This window comes from Dendrobates tinctorius, unplaced genomic scaffold (genome assembly GCF_039654945.1).
Source record: "Dendrobates tinctorius isolate UK_male_01 unplaced genomic scaffold, ASM3965494v1 ptg000111l, whole genome shotgun sequence".
NCBI classification, from domain to species: Eukaryota; Metazoa; Chordata; class Amphibia; order Anura; family Dendrobatidae; genus Dendrobates; species Dendrobates tinctorius.
This window is the reverse complement of record NW_027361779.1, coordinates 42,763,949-42,783,419: the sequence shown is the minus strand read 5'-3', so window position 1 is coordinate 42,783,419 and position 19,471 is coordinate 42,763,949. Positions and strand designations below refer to the sequence as shown.

The window sequence follows — 19,471 nt, the reverse complement described above, 5'->3', positions numbered from 1 at the left end:
TTCTGGTTTCTGCCATGGTGGGCTCTCCTCTTTTAATGACAGTTGTGGTGAATAGACTTGTCATATTTGTAGAACTATAAAGTTCAGCACAAGTTCTGTTATAACTCATTCAGCTGTCAGTGGTTTGTTCTGGAGTCTACACTGTTATCACTGCATATACAGATAGAGATAGCAAGTGGTCTGAGCATGCACACATCTGAGTGAGAGCCGAGGTTAAGAGACCTGCTGTGAAAGCTGGTGAATTATAACTGTATCTCTTCAGCAGATGAACGGGGATGAGCGCTAACTGCTGTATAGAAATCAGTGGCCTGGAGAGAGCTGATTGGGATGCTAAGAGTTGACTCTTCTCCTGGAATGTAGTGCACACTCTCGGCCACGGTCTAGTGACCGAGCATAATAGAAACAAGCTCTACACTTTAAAAGACAAAACTTGTTATTACATGAGAATAACAGCAGATAGAACTAGCAAATCAGTAGCTTACAGTGGGTACGGAAAGTATTCAGACCCGTTTAAAATTTTCACTCTTTGTTTCATTGCAGCCATTTGGTAAATTCAAAAAAGTACATTTAATTTCTCATTAATGTACACTCTGCACCCCATCTTGACTGAAAAAAAAAACAAATGTAGAAATTTCTGCAAATTTATTAAAAGAGAAAAACTAAAATATCACATGGTCATAAGTATTCAGACCCTTTGCTCAGACACTCATATTTAAGTCACATGCTGTCCATTTCCTTGTGATCCTCCTTGAGATGGTTCTACTCCTTCATTGGAGTCCAGCTGTGTTTAATTAATCTGATAGGACTTGACTTGGAAAGGCATACACCTGTCTATATAAGACCTCACAGCTCACAGTGCATGTCAGACCAAATGAGAATCATGAGGTCAAAGGAGCTCAGAGACAGAATTTTGGCAAGGCACAGATCTGGCCAAGGTTACAAAAGAATTTCTGCAGTACTCAATGTTTCTGAGAGCACAATGGCCTCCATAATCCTTAAATGGAAAACGTTTGGGACCAACAGAAGTCTTCCTAGACCTGGCCATGCAGCCAAACTGAGCAACTGGGAGAAGAGCCTTGATGAGAGAGGTAAAGACGAACCCTAAGATCACTGTGGCTGAGCTCCACAGATGCAGTAGGGAGATGGGAGAAAGTTCCACAAAATCAACTATCACTGCAGCCCGCCACCAGATGGGCCTTTATGGCAGAGTGGCCCGACGGAAGCTTCTTCTCAGTGCCAGCCACATGAAAGCCAGCATAGAGTTTGCTAATAAACACATGAAGGACTCACAGACTATGAGAAATAAGATTCTCTGGTCTGATGAGACGAAGATAGAACTTTTTGGTGATCCCAACAGTGAACCTTGGTGGCAGCATCATGCTATGCGGGTGTTTTTCAGCTGCAGGGACAGGACGATTGGCTGCAATTGAAGGAAACATGAATGCAGCCAAGTACAGAGATATCCTGAATGAAACCTCTTCCAGAGTGCTCTGGACCTCAGACTTGGCGAAAAGTTCACCTTCCAACAAGACAATAACCCTAAGCACACAGCTACAATAACAAAGGAGTGGCTTCAGAACAACTCTGTGACCATTCTTGACTGGCCCAGCCAGAGCCCTGACCTAAACCCAATTGAGCATCTCTGGAGAGACCTGAAAATAGCTGTCCACCATCGTTCATCATCCAACCTGAAGGAACTGGAGAGGATCTGCAAGGAAGAATGGCAGAGGTTCCCCAAATCCCAGTGTAAAAAAATTGTTGCATCATTCCCAAGAAGACTCATGGCTTTACTAGCTCAAAAGGGTGCTTCTATTCAATACTGAGCAAAGGGTCTGAATACTTATGACCATGTGATATTTCAGTTTTTCTTTTTTAATAAATTTGCAAAAATTTCTACATTTCTGTTTTATTCAGGCAAAAAGGGGTGCAAAGTGTACATTATTGATAAAAAAATGAACTTTTTGGAATTTACCAAATGGCTTGCAATGAAACAAAGAGTGAAAAAGTTAAAGGGGTCTGAATACTTTACGTACCCACTGTATTTCCGTGCTCTCTAACTAATTAAAGCAATTTAAGATCTTGAGAATAAACCTTTAAGACTGAAGAAAACATTTATCATACTTATTCTATTCTGCAAGTTCTTAAAGTTTTGCCTTGAATTAGGATGATGGAACAATTTTCTTTCAAGAAACACACTTGTTATCGGCCAGGATCTAATGTTTCATCCCTTCTGACTTGAAAAAAGAAAAGATGTGCTATGATGCCAGACACAGCCCACAGTCAAATGTAGCAGTGTTTCTAAGGGTGTAGAAGGTTTGGTCAAATCAAGCTCAATTTTGTAATCCATGACAATCACTAAAAATGGAACTTCTTTTAGCATGAAATAGTTGAATGTCTGCCTAAGGTTTTATTATAGAAACAATAGATCATAATTTGTTTCATTCTTGGACTTTATGACTGTATAAGTACATACAGGTTACAGTTCAATTTTTAAATTTACGCTTTACTTTTTGTAACAAAATAGATAAAATACTGTTCATTTACTTACAGAATTTTTTGGTGTTTAAACAAATTGTTGGAGATGTGTTTCCGGGAATGTACGACCCATCAGATACCAGACAGATTCTTCAAAAGGAAATCGAAAGGGCCATTTTATTGAAATCAGAAGAAAGTAAATTGTTTCCCCATTCTCCGTGGCTCAGTAAAGTCAAACAGCTATTTAATTTATGTCTTGTAAATTCTGGTAGGTTTGCCAAATATATCTGAAGGTTTTTCTTTAATCTTGATTTGTGTACTTAATGGACTTTAATGGAACATCATTACTATTGTGTGACAGTATAAGCATGTTCTAATTACATTTATTATAAAAACAATACGGCTTTGAAATTGTATAATTAAATGTCTAAGTAACTTATTTCTATGACTGTAGTTAGGTTCTTCAGTTCTTCATTTGCAGCTGATGATATATGATGCCTCAATGGGTATTCTGCCTTCAGGCATGCTGACATGATGTGCAATCCAGCATACAGTATAAACCACAGCTCTGTTTTCCAAAATAAGCAGACTGTTCTCTGTAGCCTAACTTGTTTATTTGTGAAGAGTATAGAACATGCACGGTAAAACTACAAGGAATACAAATAACATGCATAAGTATTGGGCAGATGATCACAGCTAACACAATCACAGACGTGTACATTGAAATGCAAACATTACATAGGAATACATTAGTTTGATTACATTTACTGAGAACTGGCAACTAAAGGGTTAATGACATCTCTTGGCTACTAGACAGTAAATAACACCTCTCTGAATCACTGCATTGTAAAAAAATACTGACTCTTACCAGATATGCTTTAGCCGGGTAGTGACTCAAGTAGAGAAGTTGCCGGAAAAACAAAGGTTACACATGAGGACAAAATAACATGTGCATCCTATGAGATCCACAGAAGCAAAATGGCCCTTCTTCATCCCAGAATACATTGCTTCCTTCCCACAAAGCACTGCTTTAATCCCATAGTGCATTGCTACTGTTAAAGTCACAGGCTTCATAATGCTATTGAAGACACTGCTATAAATTCAGCCACCACTACATGGTGTTATAATTAACCCAGCAATAATAAAACATTCTTTGCCCTATTAAGAGGGCAGAACAATGGGGCTATCAGACATACAAGATATAATCTATATAACATGAGAGTGACACCTAAGCTGTCACAGCCATTTTGCCCTCACATCAATATGAAACGTGCATATCCCAGGTTTAGGGAATGGGGCCATGTGAGTCTACTCCTTAAATTCAAAACCTGGAAACTGACTAAGACCCAGTTCTATGCCAGTTCTGTTCTGTTTTCAGTATATGTAATACGTCAATTTAGAGTAGTGAGTGTAACGCATATTTTTAGAAGGATGCGTAAGAAAATGTGTATTTTACATGAATATTTGATACTATTTTTCCTGTAATTAGAAAAACATAAAGGCATATTTACCAATCTAAATGTTCTAGAATTCTCATGAACATTGTTTAAGAAACTGCCTTACAAAACTTGCACCATATTTATTTATTTCACTTATATAGCACCACTAATTCCACTGCGCTTTACATACATTATCATCACTGTCCACATTGAGGCTCAAAATCTAAATTCAATTCGTCTTTGGAATGTGGATGGAAATTGGAGCTCCGGGAGGAAATGTATCACCCAGAGCTGGGTACTCAGGTCGCCAGGCAGTGTTAGATTCAGGAGGTCACGGGGGTGGCAGCCGTGCCCGGTGCCTGGTCTCTGGGGACAGTGAAATGGGGGTTAAAAAATAATAGAAAAATAAAAGAAATTTGAAAAAGAGTTCATGACGCCAGTTGGAGTGTTCGACTGTAAGATAGCAGGCACTGCAGATGATCCCTGGGGGGGTAGATAGTGATGGCAGTGCAGGTGTTTAATCCCTTTCTGCCATATGACATACTATCCCGTCCATGTGCCCTGGGACTTAATTCCCTGGGACGGGATAGTACATCATAGCAATCAGCAGTGCTCACGTGGTGAGCGCCACTGATCGCAGCCGGGTGTCAGCTGATTATCACAGCTGACACCCGGCACTATGTGTCAGGGGTGGTCTGGGACATTGTAATAAAGTTAAAAAAAAGTGTAAAAATAATTTATAAAAAATCGCTAAATAAATTAAAAAAAAAATATTCCCTAATAAATTCATTTTTTTGGAAATAAAAAATCAAAAAACAATAAAAGTACACATATTTGGTATCGCCGCGTCCGTAACGACCCGCCCTATAACATTGTCCCACTGTTACCCCTTTATTGAACCACTTAAAAAATAAAAATAAAAAACGAAGCAAAAAATAATGCTTTATCGTCATACCGCCAAAAAAAGTGCAATAACGCGCGATTAAAAAGATGGATATAAATAACCATGGTACCGCGGAAAACATCATCTTGTCCCGCAAACAACGAGCCACCATAAAGCATCATCAGCGAAAAAATAAAAGTTATAGCTCACAGAATAAAGCGATGCACAATAATTATTTTTTATATAAAATTGGTTTCATTGCATAAAAGCGCCAAAACATAAAAAAAGGCATAAATGAGGTATCGCTGTAATCATACTGACCCGAAGAATAAAACTGCCTTATCAATTTTACAGCACGCGGAACGGTGTAAACGCGCCCCCCAAAAGAAATTCATGAAATGCTGGTTTTTGTTCATTCTGCGTCCAAAAAATTGGAATAAAAAGCGATCAAAGAATGTCACGTGCCCGAAAATGGTACCAATAAAAACGTCAACTCGTCCCGCAAAAAATAAGACCTCATATGACTCGGTGGGTCAAAATACGGAAAAATTATAGCTCTCAAAATGTGGTGATGCAAAAACTATTTTTACAATAAAAAGCGTCTTTTAGCGTGTGACAGCTGCCAAACGTAAAAACCCGCCATAAATAGTAAATCAAACCCCCCATTATCACCCCCTTAGTTAGTGAAAAATAATAAAATAAAAGAAATGTACTTATTTCCATTTTCTCATTAGGGTTAGGGCTGAGATTAGGGTTAGGGGTGTGTTGGGGTTTGGGTTGGAGTTAGAATTGGGGGGTTTCCACTGTTTGGGCACATCAGGTGCTCTCTAAACACAACATGGCGTCTGATCTCAATTCCAGCCAATTCTGCGTTGAAAATGTCAAATGGTGCTCCTTCCCTTCCAAGCTCTGCCATATGCCCAAACAGTGTTTTACCCTCACATATGGGGTATCAGCCTACTGAGGACAAATTGCAAAACAACTTTTCGGGTCCAATGTCTCCTGTTACCCTTAGGAAAATAAAAAAATGGGGACTAAAAGATCATGTTTGTGGAAAAAATATGATTTTTTTTATTTTCACGCCCAGGCGTTATAAACTTCTGTGAAGCACTGGGGGGTTCAAAGTGCTCACCACACATCTAGATAAGTTCCTTAGGGGGTCTAGTTTCCAAAATGTGGTCATTTGTGGGGGGTTTCCACTGTTTAGGTACATCAGGGGCTCTCCAAAGGCAACATGACACCCGCAGACAATTCCCTCAAAGTCTGCATTCCAAAACATCACTACTTCCCTTCCGAGTCCCGACGTGTGCCCATACAGTAGTTTTCTCCCACATATGGGGTATCAGCGTACTCAGGACAAATTGGACAACAACTTTTGGGGTCCAATTTCTCCTGTTACCCTTGGGAAAATAAAAAAATTTGTTTGTGGAAAAAATATGATTTTTTTATTTTCATTCCCGGGAGTCATAAACTTCTATGAAGCACTGGGGGGTTCAAAGTGCTCACCACACATCTAGATAAGTTCCTTAAGGGGTCAAGTTTCCAAAATTGGGTCACTTGAGGGGGGTTTCCACTGTTTAGGTACATCAGGGGCTCTCCAAAGGCAACATGACACCCGAAGACCATTCCATCAACGTCTGCATTCCAAGACGTCACTACTTCCCTTCCGAGCCCTGACGTGTGCCCATACAGTAGTTTTCTCCCACATATGGGGTATCAGAGTACTCACGACAAATTGGACAACAATATTTGGGGTCCAATTTCTCCTGTTACCATTGGGAAAATAAAAAAATTGGGGACTAAAAGATCATGTTTGTGGAAAAAATATGATTTTTTTATTTTCACGCATTATAAACTTCTGTGAAGCCCTTGGAGGTTCAAAGTGCTCACCACACATCTAGATAAGTTCCTTTGGGGGTCTAGTTTCCAAAATGGTTTCATTTGTGGGGGGTTTCCACTGTTTTGGTACATCAGGGGCTTTCCAAACGCGACATGGTGTCCGATCTCAATTCCAGCCAAAAAAGTCAAATGGCGCTGCTTCCCTTCCGAGCTCTGCCATGCGCCCAAATAGTCGTTTACACCCACATATGGGGTATCAGCATACTCAGGACAAATTGCACAATAACTGTCAGGGGCCTGTTACCCTTGGGAAAATAAAAATTGGGGATGAAAAGATCATTTTTGTGGAAAAAATATGATTTTTTAATTGTACGGCTGTATGTTATAAACTTCTGTGAAGCCCTTGTGGGTTCAAAGTTCTCACCACATATCTAGATAAGTTCCTTGGGTGGTCTAGTTTCCAAAATGGGGTTACTTATGGGGGGTTTCCACTGTTTAGGTACATCAGGGGCTCTCCAAACGTGACTTGGCGTCCAATCTGAATTCCAGCCAATTTTGCATTGAAAAAGTCAAACGGCGCTCCTTCCCTTCTGAGCTCTGCCATGCGCCAAAACAGTGGTTCCCCCCACATATCAGGTATAAGCTTACTCAGGAGAAATTGCACAATATCTTTTGCTGTCCAATTTCTCCTGTTACCCTTGGTAAAATAAAAAAATTGGACATGAAGGAATTTTTTTGTGAAAAAAAGTTAAATGTTCATTTTTTTTAAACATTCAAAAAATTCCTGTGAAGCACCTGAAGAGTTAATAAATTTCTTGAATATGGTTTTGAGCACCTTGAGGGGTGCAGTTTTTATAATGGTGTCACTTTTGGGTATTTTCTATCATATAGACCCCTCAAAGTGACTTCAAATGTGATGTGGTCCGTAAAAATAAAATGGTGTTGCAAAAATGAGAAATCGCTGGTCAACTTTTAACCCTTATAACTTCCTAACAAAAAAAAAATTTTGGTTCCAAAATTGTGCTTATGTAAAGTAAACATATGTGAAATGTTATTTATTAAGTTTTTTGTGTGCCATATCTCTGTGATTTAAAGGCATAAAAATTCAAAGTTGGAAAATTGCGAAATGTTCAAAATTTTCGCCATATTTCCATTTTTTTCACAAATAAATGCAAGTTATTTGAATGAAATTTTACCACTATCATGAAGTAGAATATATCACGAGAAAACATTGTCAGATTCACCGGGATCCATGGAAGCGTTTCAGAGTTATTACCTCATAAAGGGACAGTGGTCAGAATTGTAAAAATTGGCCCAGTCATGAACGTGCAAACCACCCTTGGGGGTTATGGGGTTAACCCCCTCCAACTAGGGCTGGCCCCCAGAGATAGTGATGAAAGTAGATGGTGCAGAGTAACAAGGCAGGAGACAAGGAAAGTCACTATCATTTACTGAAGTCCAGATGCAGTTCAGAGGATAAAATACAACTCCCTCACCAGGTTTACAGTCTGCTCTGCACAATGGGAGTTATCCTTCTCTGCTGTGGTTCACTGTAAACTTCCTGCTGTTCTAATCCCTTCAGGGACAATGGTTTCCCAGAGTCTGAAACTTCCAGTACTCCCAGTACTCACAGTGTTTTCTGCCCCAGCAACATGCAGCTTGAATCCTATGAGAAGCACGTGCTCGTTCTGGCATAATCCCTCACTGGTTCTCAGTTGCTGTAGTTTTTCCTGGGAGAAAACACTCCACTGCTGGTTGTACAAACCACGCAGTCTCTCAACTTACCATCTGACTCTAGAAGCATAGATGGCCTAGGGGCTGATTCCTCTCAGCATTGTTCCTGGAGAGAGCAAGTGTTACTGCTCCAAGAACACTCTCCATTTTTCCTCACCGTCTTCTTCACAGAACAACTAAACTACTCCCCTCCCAGTTAGTGTACGTCTCCAAAGCTCTAAGCTTCAGGCAAGTAAGGGAGTGGGGTAAAATTGTGTGTGTGCAGTTGTCTTAGCAGAGAAAACATAACTCCCATCATCTACAAAACACATATAGAATAGTACATATTTGACCATTTTGCAGCGGCAAAGACACAGGGTGCCACAGAAACCCACGCAAACACGGGGAGAACACACAAACTCCTTGCAGATGTTGTCCTTAGTGGGATTTGAACCCAGGACCCCAGCGCCGCAAGGCTACAGTGCTAACCACTGTGCCACCATGCTCACCATATTATGTGTTTTAGACACTTTCTGCACCTGTCTGACAAGGGGGCTTAGCCATGCAGAAAAAAGAGTGGCTTAGCATGTTACAGTAAAAAATGCAGCATAATTTGGCTACAGTTTTTGGCAAAAAAATGAGCCATCTAATATGTAATGTAAACGTAGACTTGATGGTCCTAAAATTTTCAACATTTATTAAATAGCATAAAACATATTCATAAATCTGATGCATTTTACGACTGTCTAGTGTGAAGTTGCACTGTCTGAGAAATAGACAGTATTCATAAAAAATACCCATATCCATTAGGATTATAAAACGCATATTAGTCATGTAGTGATGGTTCCATCTTAGGTTTCACTTGTAGCTAGAATATTATCACACAAGTTAAATGAGCAGAAGTTACAGCACAGGGCAGCATTTAGTCACTATCACTTGAAAAAGTAAAATCCATTGTTTTACTTGGCTTATCTCAAGTGTGATGTAACAAACTCTAAATAGATAAGATTATATTTCGTCATGCAGATTTCAATATCATTACAATATGAGACAGTTTACTATTTCTTTGTGTGTTGCATTACAACTCCTCGGATATACTGTATGCCATACCATTCTGTACATATCTATTTTATATCATTACAGGTGTAATAGTTGCAGGACCTCCCGCTTCTGGAAAAAGTTCATGCATTAGTATATTAATTCAAGCACTTAATCATATACAAGTCTGTAGTGGAGAAGCATCCCATAAAATTGTGAAGATTCATCCCCTGAGTGTGGACACCAGCACTTTGATGTTCGGTGGTCAAAACGCATCACGTATGTGGCAGGATGGAGTTATCAGCTATTTATGGAAGAAAGCAATTCGGGTAGGTTTTTTACGCAATTTAAGAATCATAAAAATTTGATGTTGGTGTGTATGGTGAAATAAATGTGTGGTGACTAGTGATGAGCGAGTATACTCATTGCTCGGGTGTCTTCCGAGTATTTTGGCATGCTCGGAAGTTTAGTCTTTCCTCTTATCTGCATGATTTGTGACTTGCAGACAGGCTGAATACATGTGGGAATTCCCTAAAAAACAGGCATTCCACACATGTATTCAAGCTGTCTAGCAGTCGCAAATCATGTAACTGAGGCGACGAAAACTAAATCTCCGAGCACGCAAAAATACTCAGAGTATACTCGCTCATCACTAGTGGTGACATATGACTGTGCCATGTGCATAAGGATTTGATTATATATTAAAATTATACTAGTTGTATTTCATATGCTTATTTTTCTTCATTCCCTTATATTGAGGCTGTGTACCCATGTAAGCGTTTTTTTGCGTTTTTTAAGTGCTTTTCCCAGCCCAAATGCTTCAAAATCGCATACAAGAAGCATCCCATTCTTTTTAATGAATTCCACAATTTTTGTGCACATGATGCGTTTTTTTCCACGAAAAAACGCATCGCGGACAAAAACGCAGCATGTTCATTAATTTTGCGGAAAAATCCTCATTTCTAACTATATTCTGTGAACAGGAGGATGCTCCTGTAAAAAACGCGCAAAAAACGCATAAAAGTGCGTTTTTCCTGGGAAGGAGTCCGTTTTTTTCTGCATACGTGGGTACATAGCCTAACTGAAACATCCAAATGCTTCCCCTTCCAGAATCGCTGTAATTCTTGGCTCTGGCTTGATGGCCATCTGAACAGTAGCTGGGCTGACAACTTCAACAGTGTGCTTGGACCAGAGAAAGTGAGTACAGTAGCCAATATTACCAGACATAAAACATAAAGGTATTCTTCACAGTACTATGTGATTATATCAGATTTGGATTTGATCAATTAGTCTTTTTTTCCTTCCTTTGATCTCAAATTTGTTGGCTCACCCCAGTCTTATTTGTCCTAGCTGGGCATCCATGCAGATACAATGCAAACATTTTGCAGTAACTGCATTTGTTGTTGGATATGATTATTTTTATACTATTATTATTTTTTTTTAGGTTTTACAGCTTAATAATGGTGACTACTTGGAACTTCCAGAAAATCTGAAATTGATTTTTGAAACAACTGATTTACAAACAGCTTCACCTACAACCCTGACAAAGGCCGTGAGTGGAACCATTGTTATGCTTTAGAAGCCTCTCCTGAAGTTAAAGCGTAATCGTCATTGTAATTTTTTTTTCTTAAATCAATAGTACACATACAAATAAGCAACTTTGTAATATATCTTATCTGAAAAGTCTGCTTCTTCCTCTGCCAAAATTGATCTATAATTGTCGAAATTTTCAATTCTGAGATAAAATCGGTATTCCGTGAAGACAGACTGTCCCATTACTGAGATAAGAGATGGTCCCTGCTACTAATGAGATTCTATCTAGATATGAGGGTGACCAGCTCAGTCTCTAGCAACTGTCATCTCCTATCTCAGTAATGGGAAAGGGTCTTCACTAAATACAGATTTTACCTCAGGCTTGAAAATTTTGAAGATCATGATCAACTCTGGCAAAGAAAGAAGCAAATTACTCTGACAAGATATTTTACAAAATTGCTTATTTTCATGTGTACTATTCATTTATGAAATAAAAAATAAAATTGTGGTTTTCCTTTAAAGAAAATTACTTATATTTTGTTGCTTATTATATTTTAGGGGGTATTATATATTGAAGGTGATGCACTTGGGTGGAGACCCCTGTCTAAAATTTGGTTGGATGGAAGAAACCAACAAGAAAATGCTGTAAGTTTGATGAGAATACAACACAATGTTTTTTTATGTTTAAGCTTAAATTTAAAAAAGGCCATCTTCTAAGATGTACAGTTGTACATGTGTCTTGCCAGACTGCAAGATTCTAACGTGCATAGGAACTCACAGACACCATAATCTTGCAGTGTGTGTGGACCTTTTTAGTCTAGCATCAGTTTCATCCTGTTGTCACTTTTGAAATCTATTCTTCATAACAAAACAAATCCCAGAAAAATGCGTGCATTTCTGCTAGTAAAACACTACGAACAAAGCTTTTTTTCTTTTTACGTTCATGCGCATATAGACACTTGTATATCACTTCTCTATAAAAGCATTATTATTTTATGATGTGCCCTTGTATTTTTAATACTTAAATATTCTTTCTTTAGGTTCTTTCAAAAGCTTTCTACCGGACGTTGGACCCCATCTTCAATCTTATTCTTCATGATACCAAGTAAAGTAACTTAGTTTTGAAACATTTAACACATATTACACTAGAATCTGGAGCAAAGTGTAATCCTCAAAAACCACATGTGGACAGTATAATGCCACACATGGACAGCTAAACAGAGAAGAGGAGGACAGAGACCTATAGACCCAAGCTAGAACATTGTGAGAAAAGGGCAGTAATGAACATACTTCTGTTTTATCTATCAAAGGCCAAAGACTCAAAAAGGCTACCTCAGAAAGATTTGGCACAAGTCACTCTGTCTGGCAGATTCTAGAGGAACCCCAACCTTCATCCTTTAACCACTGTCCCAGGATCTGTTCTTACAACAATGTACACTAGATTGATTCCATGGAAAGGTTGCTTTTCAGAGGAACAAAGCAGAGGCAGGAAGGGACACCAAGCAGGGTGCAAGCTGAGACATCACATCAAGGACAAAGTCAGGAGGCAATTGGGTAGTCAAAAATCAAGCCGGAATCAGAACACGGAAATATAAAACAGCACACAAGAACCAAGTAACAGACAGCCTAGGTCTAGCAGAACTAAGTAGTAACTGTCAGCTAGAGACAGTCTGCTGGAGTTTATATAAAAGGGAACCAATGGCTCCCAGCAGAGAGCAAATTACATACCAGCTCACTGCAGCAAAACACAAGTGTATTGCAAATGGAACACTATTCTCAGCAATATAACAGCTAAACCCCCACACGCTGCCTGTGCTCACTCAGCAGTAACAGTACTGTTAGGGCCCAGTCACACATAGCGACTCACCAGTGATCCTGACAACGATATCAACTTGTCAGGATCACTGGTGAGTCACTACTTGATCAATGGTGAGCTGTCAAACAGACAGCTTCACCAGAGATCAGCACCAGCGATCAGCACCAGTGACGCCGAGCGCCCGGCGTCGCGGTGCACGTTAGTTACCAGCGCCTTATGCAGAGAGCTGGTATCTAAGGTACATATCGGGTTTCTAAGCAGCACGCGTCAGTTAGAAACCCGATGTGTACCTTGGTTACCAGCTCCCTGCATCAGTGCGCTGGTAACTAAGGTACACATCAGGTTTCTAAGTGACACGCGCTGCTTAGAAACCCAGTGTTTACCTTAGTTACCAGCATGCTGATCGCTGATCGCTGGTCTTCCGCCTGTCACAGGCAGCGATGCGTGCTGGCCAGCGGGAGACCAGTCATCAAAGAAATGTCCAGGGCATTCCAACAACGATCAGTGATACCAGCAGGGGTGCTGGTCGCTGGTCAGTGTCACACACAGCGATCTCGCTGGTGAGATCGCTGTTGCGTCACAAAAATTGTGACTCAGCAGCGATCTCGCTAGCGAGATCGCTATGTGTGACGGGGGCTTTAGTGTGGTGCTGCCTAACGAATAGGGCAGTAATTGCAGCAGTACATTCAGACACTGATGTGACATCACAGGGAACACTCACTGAGCTCTGGACCTGCAGCTAAATACACATGTCAGAGAAAGCAGGTTTTGAAAATTAAAGATTAAAGAGAGACATCAGTGATAAACAATGATATGCAACTTAAACCTCTCTACATACAAAGGCATATATCTCAATTTTATCCATGAAAAGGTTCTATATACTGTATATTACTTATATTGTTAGAATTTAACCATTAAATTTGTTGATATATCATGTTTTGCTATAAAATGCCTTAGATTAGAGTTTAATGTCACTAAAAAAAATTGAAATTTTTATTGAATTTAGATTCATTCTTTAGTCCGTCTAGCTAAATAGATTTTACATTCCTTTTAACCTTATAAAAGTGACCCTATTCAAAAAAAGGGCAATATATTTACAAATGTTTTTATATTTATTCATAAGGGCAATTGTTCCAGTAACAGAAGTCGGCTTGTTTCATTCTTTTACCAACTTATTGACCGTCCTGCTTAATGATAAGGCCCAGAGTATTGGTGGACAGCTGCATATTGAGAGACTTTTCATCTTCTGCCTTATCTGGTCAGTAGGATCACTTATTGAATATTCAGACAGGAAGAAGTTCAGTGATCTTCTAAAGGTCTACACATCAGTGTAAGTGTAATTTATGCCTCACATATCATGTATACCTGTCATAATATTCTATTATCAATATATAATATTCCATCCAAGATTGAAGATGAAATGTCAAGCAAACCACAAATTGACACTTCTTCATGTATCATTTCCAGCTTGTAGTCTGTGGTGGATAACACTTATCTTTGGGGAGATCTCCCGCACAGACTTTACAAAGTCTGTTTGTTGACTTTTAGCAATATACTGACAATTTTTTTAGCAGTCACTATAAGGCCTCATTCAGGTGTCCATGTTTCACATCATCACTGTTCTGTGTTTTTCACAGCTAGAACACATACTGATTATAGTTGACGTGCCTGTTCACATGTCCAGGTTCTTTTTGCTGGTCGAATGTCCGCAAAACAAAACCAAAAAAAGTCTGATTTTGATTTGAGTGATGGATGAAAATCACACTTTCAAATATGAGGCTGTGAAAAATTTGGACATCTCTAGAAGTAACTTGAATGCTATCAGTGTGCTGTTCAAATTTTTCATTGATTGTTTGCTATGAAAAAAAGGCATTTTTTTGCATTTGAGGAAAACTGCTGAAGCACTGGTAGCAAAAACTGACAGACCGACCAATCACTGATCGAAATCTAATCCCAAACACTGATCAAAATTGGTCCCCTATTTCCATGTAGAAGACAAAAACATACGCCCGAATGAGGTCCAACGGAAGATTGTAGTCAGTCATGCAGGACCCTCGACTGGGGAGTCGCTGACCTGTTTGTCTTTTTGTGTAGTTTGCCAGATGACGACCAGGAGATTTCGGTATTTGATTATTTTCTTGATGAGTCAGGAGAATGGGATACATGGCAGTCGCGCTTACCAGATATCACATATGTTGGGAACACAGACATCATGGGAGAAACATTCATTGAAACCCAAGACACGGTGAGTTGTCGGAAAACAAGTAGGAAAGCAAAACACTATTTGGGGAAAAAGGGAACATATTTCTTTATTTGTGAAAAAGTGTGCAAACAATGTCCAGTTTGATGCTTGGTTTAAAAGACAGATTGATTTTTTATATCACAAGACAAGGAGAACATGGCATTAACCATTTTATTTAGGTGTTTTCAGTTAAGAAAAAAACAGCATTTGGAAAAAGGCATAAACAACATAATTTTAAATGTTAGATCTATGTTATTTGTGTTTGATAGGTTATAGTGCGCACTTTCTTAGAGTTTGCAAGCATGGGATTCCAACATGTTTTATTAGCTGGACCTCCAGGGTGTGGGAAGACTGCATTGATGAATGACTTCATTTCTACACAAGGTATATGGTGCATTTATTAATATATATATATATATATATATATATATATATACTGTATATATATAATAATGGTCAATTAGTTTTATAAACATAAATTTATTTGTATTGTTGTTCTTCAGACCGGACACGCACATTGCTCAAAAGAATGGTGTTTTCAGGATCTTCAAAAGCCAAAGAACTCCAAGAATTACTAGAGCAAAATATTGTTCACAGACAAGGTAATCACATTAACGTTTCTTAAGCTTTTTACTGTCAGTGCAGATTTATAATATTTTATTGAAAAAAAAAAAAACACATATGTTTACATATGCAACGGCGGGCATAGCTTTGGTGCAACCTGTGCAGCTGCATAGGGGCCCAAAAGGTATGGGGTGCTCACAACCACCTTCAAAACAACAAGCAGCTTCTGTCACAGTGTCTCTCTTCTATCTGTGTCCACCCCTATATACAGTGGGTACGGAAAGTATTCAAACCCGTTTAAATTTTTTCACTTTTTGTTTCATTGCAGCCATTTGAAAAATTCAAAAAAGTTATTTTTTTCTCATTCATGTACATTCTGCACCCCATCTTAACTGAAAAAAACAGAAATGTAGAAATTTTTGCAAATTTATTTAAAAAAAAAAGACTGAAATATTTCTCCATCTTCTCCATTGTCTGAGTCTACTATGTCTGAGCTTTGGTCTCTAGTAGGCATACACGCCTGAAAATGATGCACGACAGAGCACATGTTCGCTCTGTCGGCACCATCATAGTCTATGGCCCTTCGGTGCATCTGCCAGAATCCCGTTTTGCGGGGGGGGTCGAACGTAAGCCCCAATGAGACCAACGAACAGTGTGCCAAAACGCAGCATGAAAGCAACCTTAGGTTATGTTCAAATATCCAGTAGTGATTAGGTAAAACGGATCAAGCAGCAATCAATTGGCATAAAAGTTGTGCAGACACAACTTTTAGTCCATTTTTAAATAACTGATCTTCGGGATCTATTTTGTTAACATTGAAGTCTATGGAAAATGGAGCCGTTAATTAGCTATCCGTTTTTCTTTCATTAGTAGCAGATACGTTTTTTTATTACTGGAGACAGTAAGCAAGTTACGTATTTGTTACTGGATTCAGTAAGCAAAATACAGATGCCTGATTGGTGGATCCATTTTCCATCAATAGTCAAGAACAGCTAGAAGTAAGAGTGTACAATATAGTAACAGTATGCCAGACATAGCAGCTGAAGGACACTAATAGTAATGCAAAAAAGCAGACCAAGAAAAAGTATATGCAACAACTATAGGGATCACCACTAATATTTATAAAACAAAAATACATTTAATTTAATTTCAGCAAACACTACATACAAACACATAGTTAAAAACAATTAAAAAAGTCTGTGCAAAAGCAGACATTAGAAAGTGAACAAAGAAAATTGGGTCATAATCACATACAATTCAATATTTAAGGTTCCAAAACCCCAGACAAAATACAAAAGTGCAATTGCTCATTAATTAATGAGGTCCCACTACATAGAGATATATATTACTATATTTCAATATTTCAAGTCATGATACCTGTATGCATGCTGTTTACAAATAAATACTGTCATAGACATACAAAATGTGCTAGACGCATGCTTACACAGGGAACCACCAGCAAATATTATTAATGGTACTCCAAACTCTATTAACATACACCCTGGGACATTCAAATTGCTGCAACCAATATTAACTCACAGCAGATAGTCAGAGCATATCACCAGCACAGGAGCCCTGGAGGCATAGACAAAAATCTCCCCTGCCTCCAACCATGATACCAGGCAGACCCCAAGTGGAAGCACACAGCCGTGTTTTGTGGAATCTAGGACCCACGCGTATCGGCACAAAGATGTGTCTTTCTCAAGGTCAGTGTGTTACTGACACACTGACCTTGAGAAAGATACAGCTTTGTGCCGATACGTGCGGATCCTCCGTCGAAACGCGTTGTGGTTTAAACCCATCTCCTGCCTGAGTCTCTTTCCTGCACTCCTAACACTGTTTTCCATTTTCTCATTGCTCCTATCCTCCTTTGAAGGTTTTTGGCTGGAGCTGCGGTGGAGACCTGATATTCTTGTCTGCCCCTGGGTTGCTTCCTAAGTGCTCCTTTATGACCGCTAATCACTGACTCTTAAAACATCGCATAGCACTCGGCCCAGTGTTGCTCTATGGTGCATCTCACATCTGTAATTATTTTCTCATGCCAAATCGGCATGCGAGAACAATCGCAGCAGGCTGTGATTTGCAGTGAGACTCTGCTCACTCGCACCCATATAAGTCTATGGTTGTGAGTGACACAACACACATCACTCAGATATCACCCGCGTGTGTTGCGATATACGCTGATGCTGGCAGCAGAAAAGATGGAGAAATTATTTTCTCCGTCTCCTCCTCAGGTGTGCTGCAATCCTGGCATGCGAGAAGATCTGTGCAAAGATCATTGACACTCGGCTCCTGCTTGCAGCAGAGCTGGACCCAAGCGAAATTAGCATATCGCATCCGATGCTCTAATATCGTATGCCATACGCTGGTGTCACTCCAGTTATTAGTCTCATTCGATTTCTATGTTTGACATGCTATTGCTATATTGTACACTATATTATATTACTACTAGCTGTTCATGACTATTGCCTGCTAATCCTTGGGATTTTGTATCTTCTCTCGTCCACCTCTTTTTATTGTGTGTAATTTTATGTACATTTTATCATATTTTCAGTAATAAAATTGATAATTTTTTTATATATTCTTTGAAGTCAGTACTCCATTTTCTGTGTATCAAATAGGTTGCCAGAGATGAGAGCTGAGAGCTGTCAGTTAATCACACTTAGGGATCATACTCACATGCGAGAAACTTGGATGAGTCTCGCATGTCAATGCCCGGCACTGCCACCGGCACTCGGATCAGAGCGTTTAGCTGCAAAGAATTACATGCAGCTGAAGGCTCCGATCCGAGTGCCGGTGGCAGTGCAGGGTATGGACGGGCGAGACTCGTCCGAGTTTCTCGCATGTGAATATGAACCCTTAGCTCTGCTGTGCTCCAGCTCATCATCACATTGCAGTAAAGAGAGCACACTGTTTGTCAATGCTATTGCGAGGACGTGTTCTTCTTTCCCTAGTGTGTTGCTGCCTGTTTATGATTATTCAGCATAATAAATAGGAAGAATTACACACCACTAGTAATGCCTTTCTGGTAATGGCCACTTGGACTTAAAAAAAAAATGTAATTGTTAAGTGACAAATATTTTGATTGCTAATATCTCCACAACAAAAAGACAAAATAAAAAAAAGTTTTATTCAGTGCTGCATCGTCTTTTACATTTTATGTCCAGTTCATCCTGAAAATTTTGATGAAAGGTCCTCTTTATTGGTCTGTCATTGTTCTGAAGTGTATACAGTATATTTCCACCTAGAGATAACAGGACAGGGCCTTTGAACAAGAAAACTGCTCAGGAAAGTGAGAGCTGTGATTAAGGGGCCCGTCACACACGGCGATCTCGCTAGCGAGATGGCTGAGTTTGTGACACATCAGCGATCTCGCCAGCGAGAACGCTGTGTGTGATGGGGATCAGCGACCGGCCCCCCTGCCGGTTATCGCTGATCGTGCTCGAGCGGCCTGGGCTGTTTTTCGATCGCTGGTCTCCCGCTGCCCAGCACACATCGCTGCGTGTGGCAGCGAGAGACCAGCAATCAGCGACGCTGGATGCTGGTTTCTAATGTAAACAGCGGGTATCCAGGAGCCGCGGCTCCTGGATACCCGCTGTTTACCTTGGAAACCGGCGTACACGCTGGTTTCCAAGGTAAACAGCGGGTATCCAGGAGTCGCGCGGCTCCTAGATACCCGATGTTTACCTTGGAAACCAGCGTGTATGCCGGTTTCCAAGGTAAACAGCGGGTATCCAGGAGTCGCAGCTCCTTGATACCCGACGTTTACATTAGAAACCAACGTCCAGAATTGCTGGTCCTGATCGCTGGGGCTGTCTAACGATGTCCCAGCGATCCCATCCATGTCGGATCATTGGTGGGATCGCTGGGACATCGTTATGTGTGACAGGGGCTTAAGACAGCTGCTCTAGAATCTGGTAAAAGAGGGT

The 19,471-nt window shown here is 39.8% G+C and overlaps 1 protein-coding gene across 1 annotated transcript in view; it reads left to right on the top strand.

Annotated features, from left to right (window-relative positions):
- The window catches only part of LOC141100933 (uncharacterized), a 516,918-nt gene that overhangs the window by 269,381 nt on the left and 228,066 nt on the right, over positions 1 to 19,471 (top strand). The window contains exons 51-60 of the mRNA XM_073589707.1: positions 2,551 to 2,743; positions 9,493 to 9,716; positions 10,498 to 10,584; positions 10,832 to 10,939; positions 11,479 to 11,565; positions 11,961 to 12,025; positions 13,860 to 14,066; positions 14,831 to 14,981; positions 15,248 to 15,362; positions 15,482 to 15,580. Coding sequence (XP_073445808.1) covers positions 2,551 to 2,743; positions 9,493 to 9,716; positions 10,498 to 10,584; positions 10,832 to 10,939; positions 11,479 to 11,565; positions 11,961 to 12,025; positions 13,860 to 14,066; positions 14,831 to 14,981; positions 15,248 to 15,362; positions 15,482 to 15,580 — 1,336 coding nt within the window. The remainder of the gene's footprint in view (positions 1 to 2,550; positions 2,744 to 9,492; positions 9,717 to 10,497; positions 10,585 to 10,831; positions 10,940 to 11,478; positions 11,566 to 11,960; positions 12,026 to 13,859; positions 14,067 to 14,830; positions 14,982 to 15,247; positions 15,363 to 15,481; positions 15,581 to 19,471) is intronic.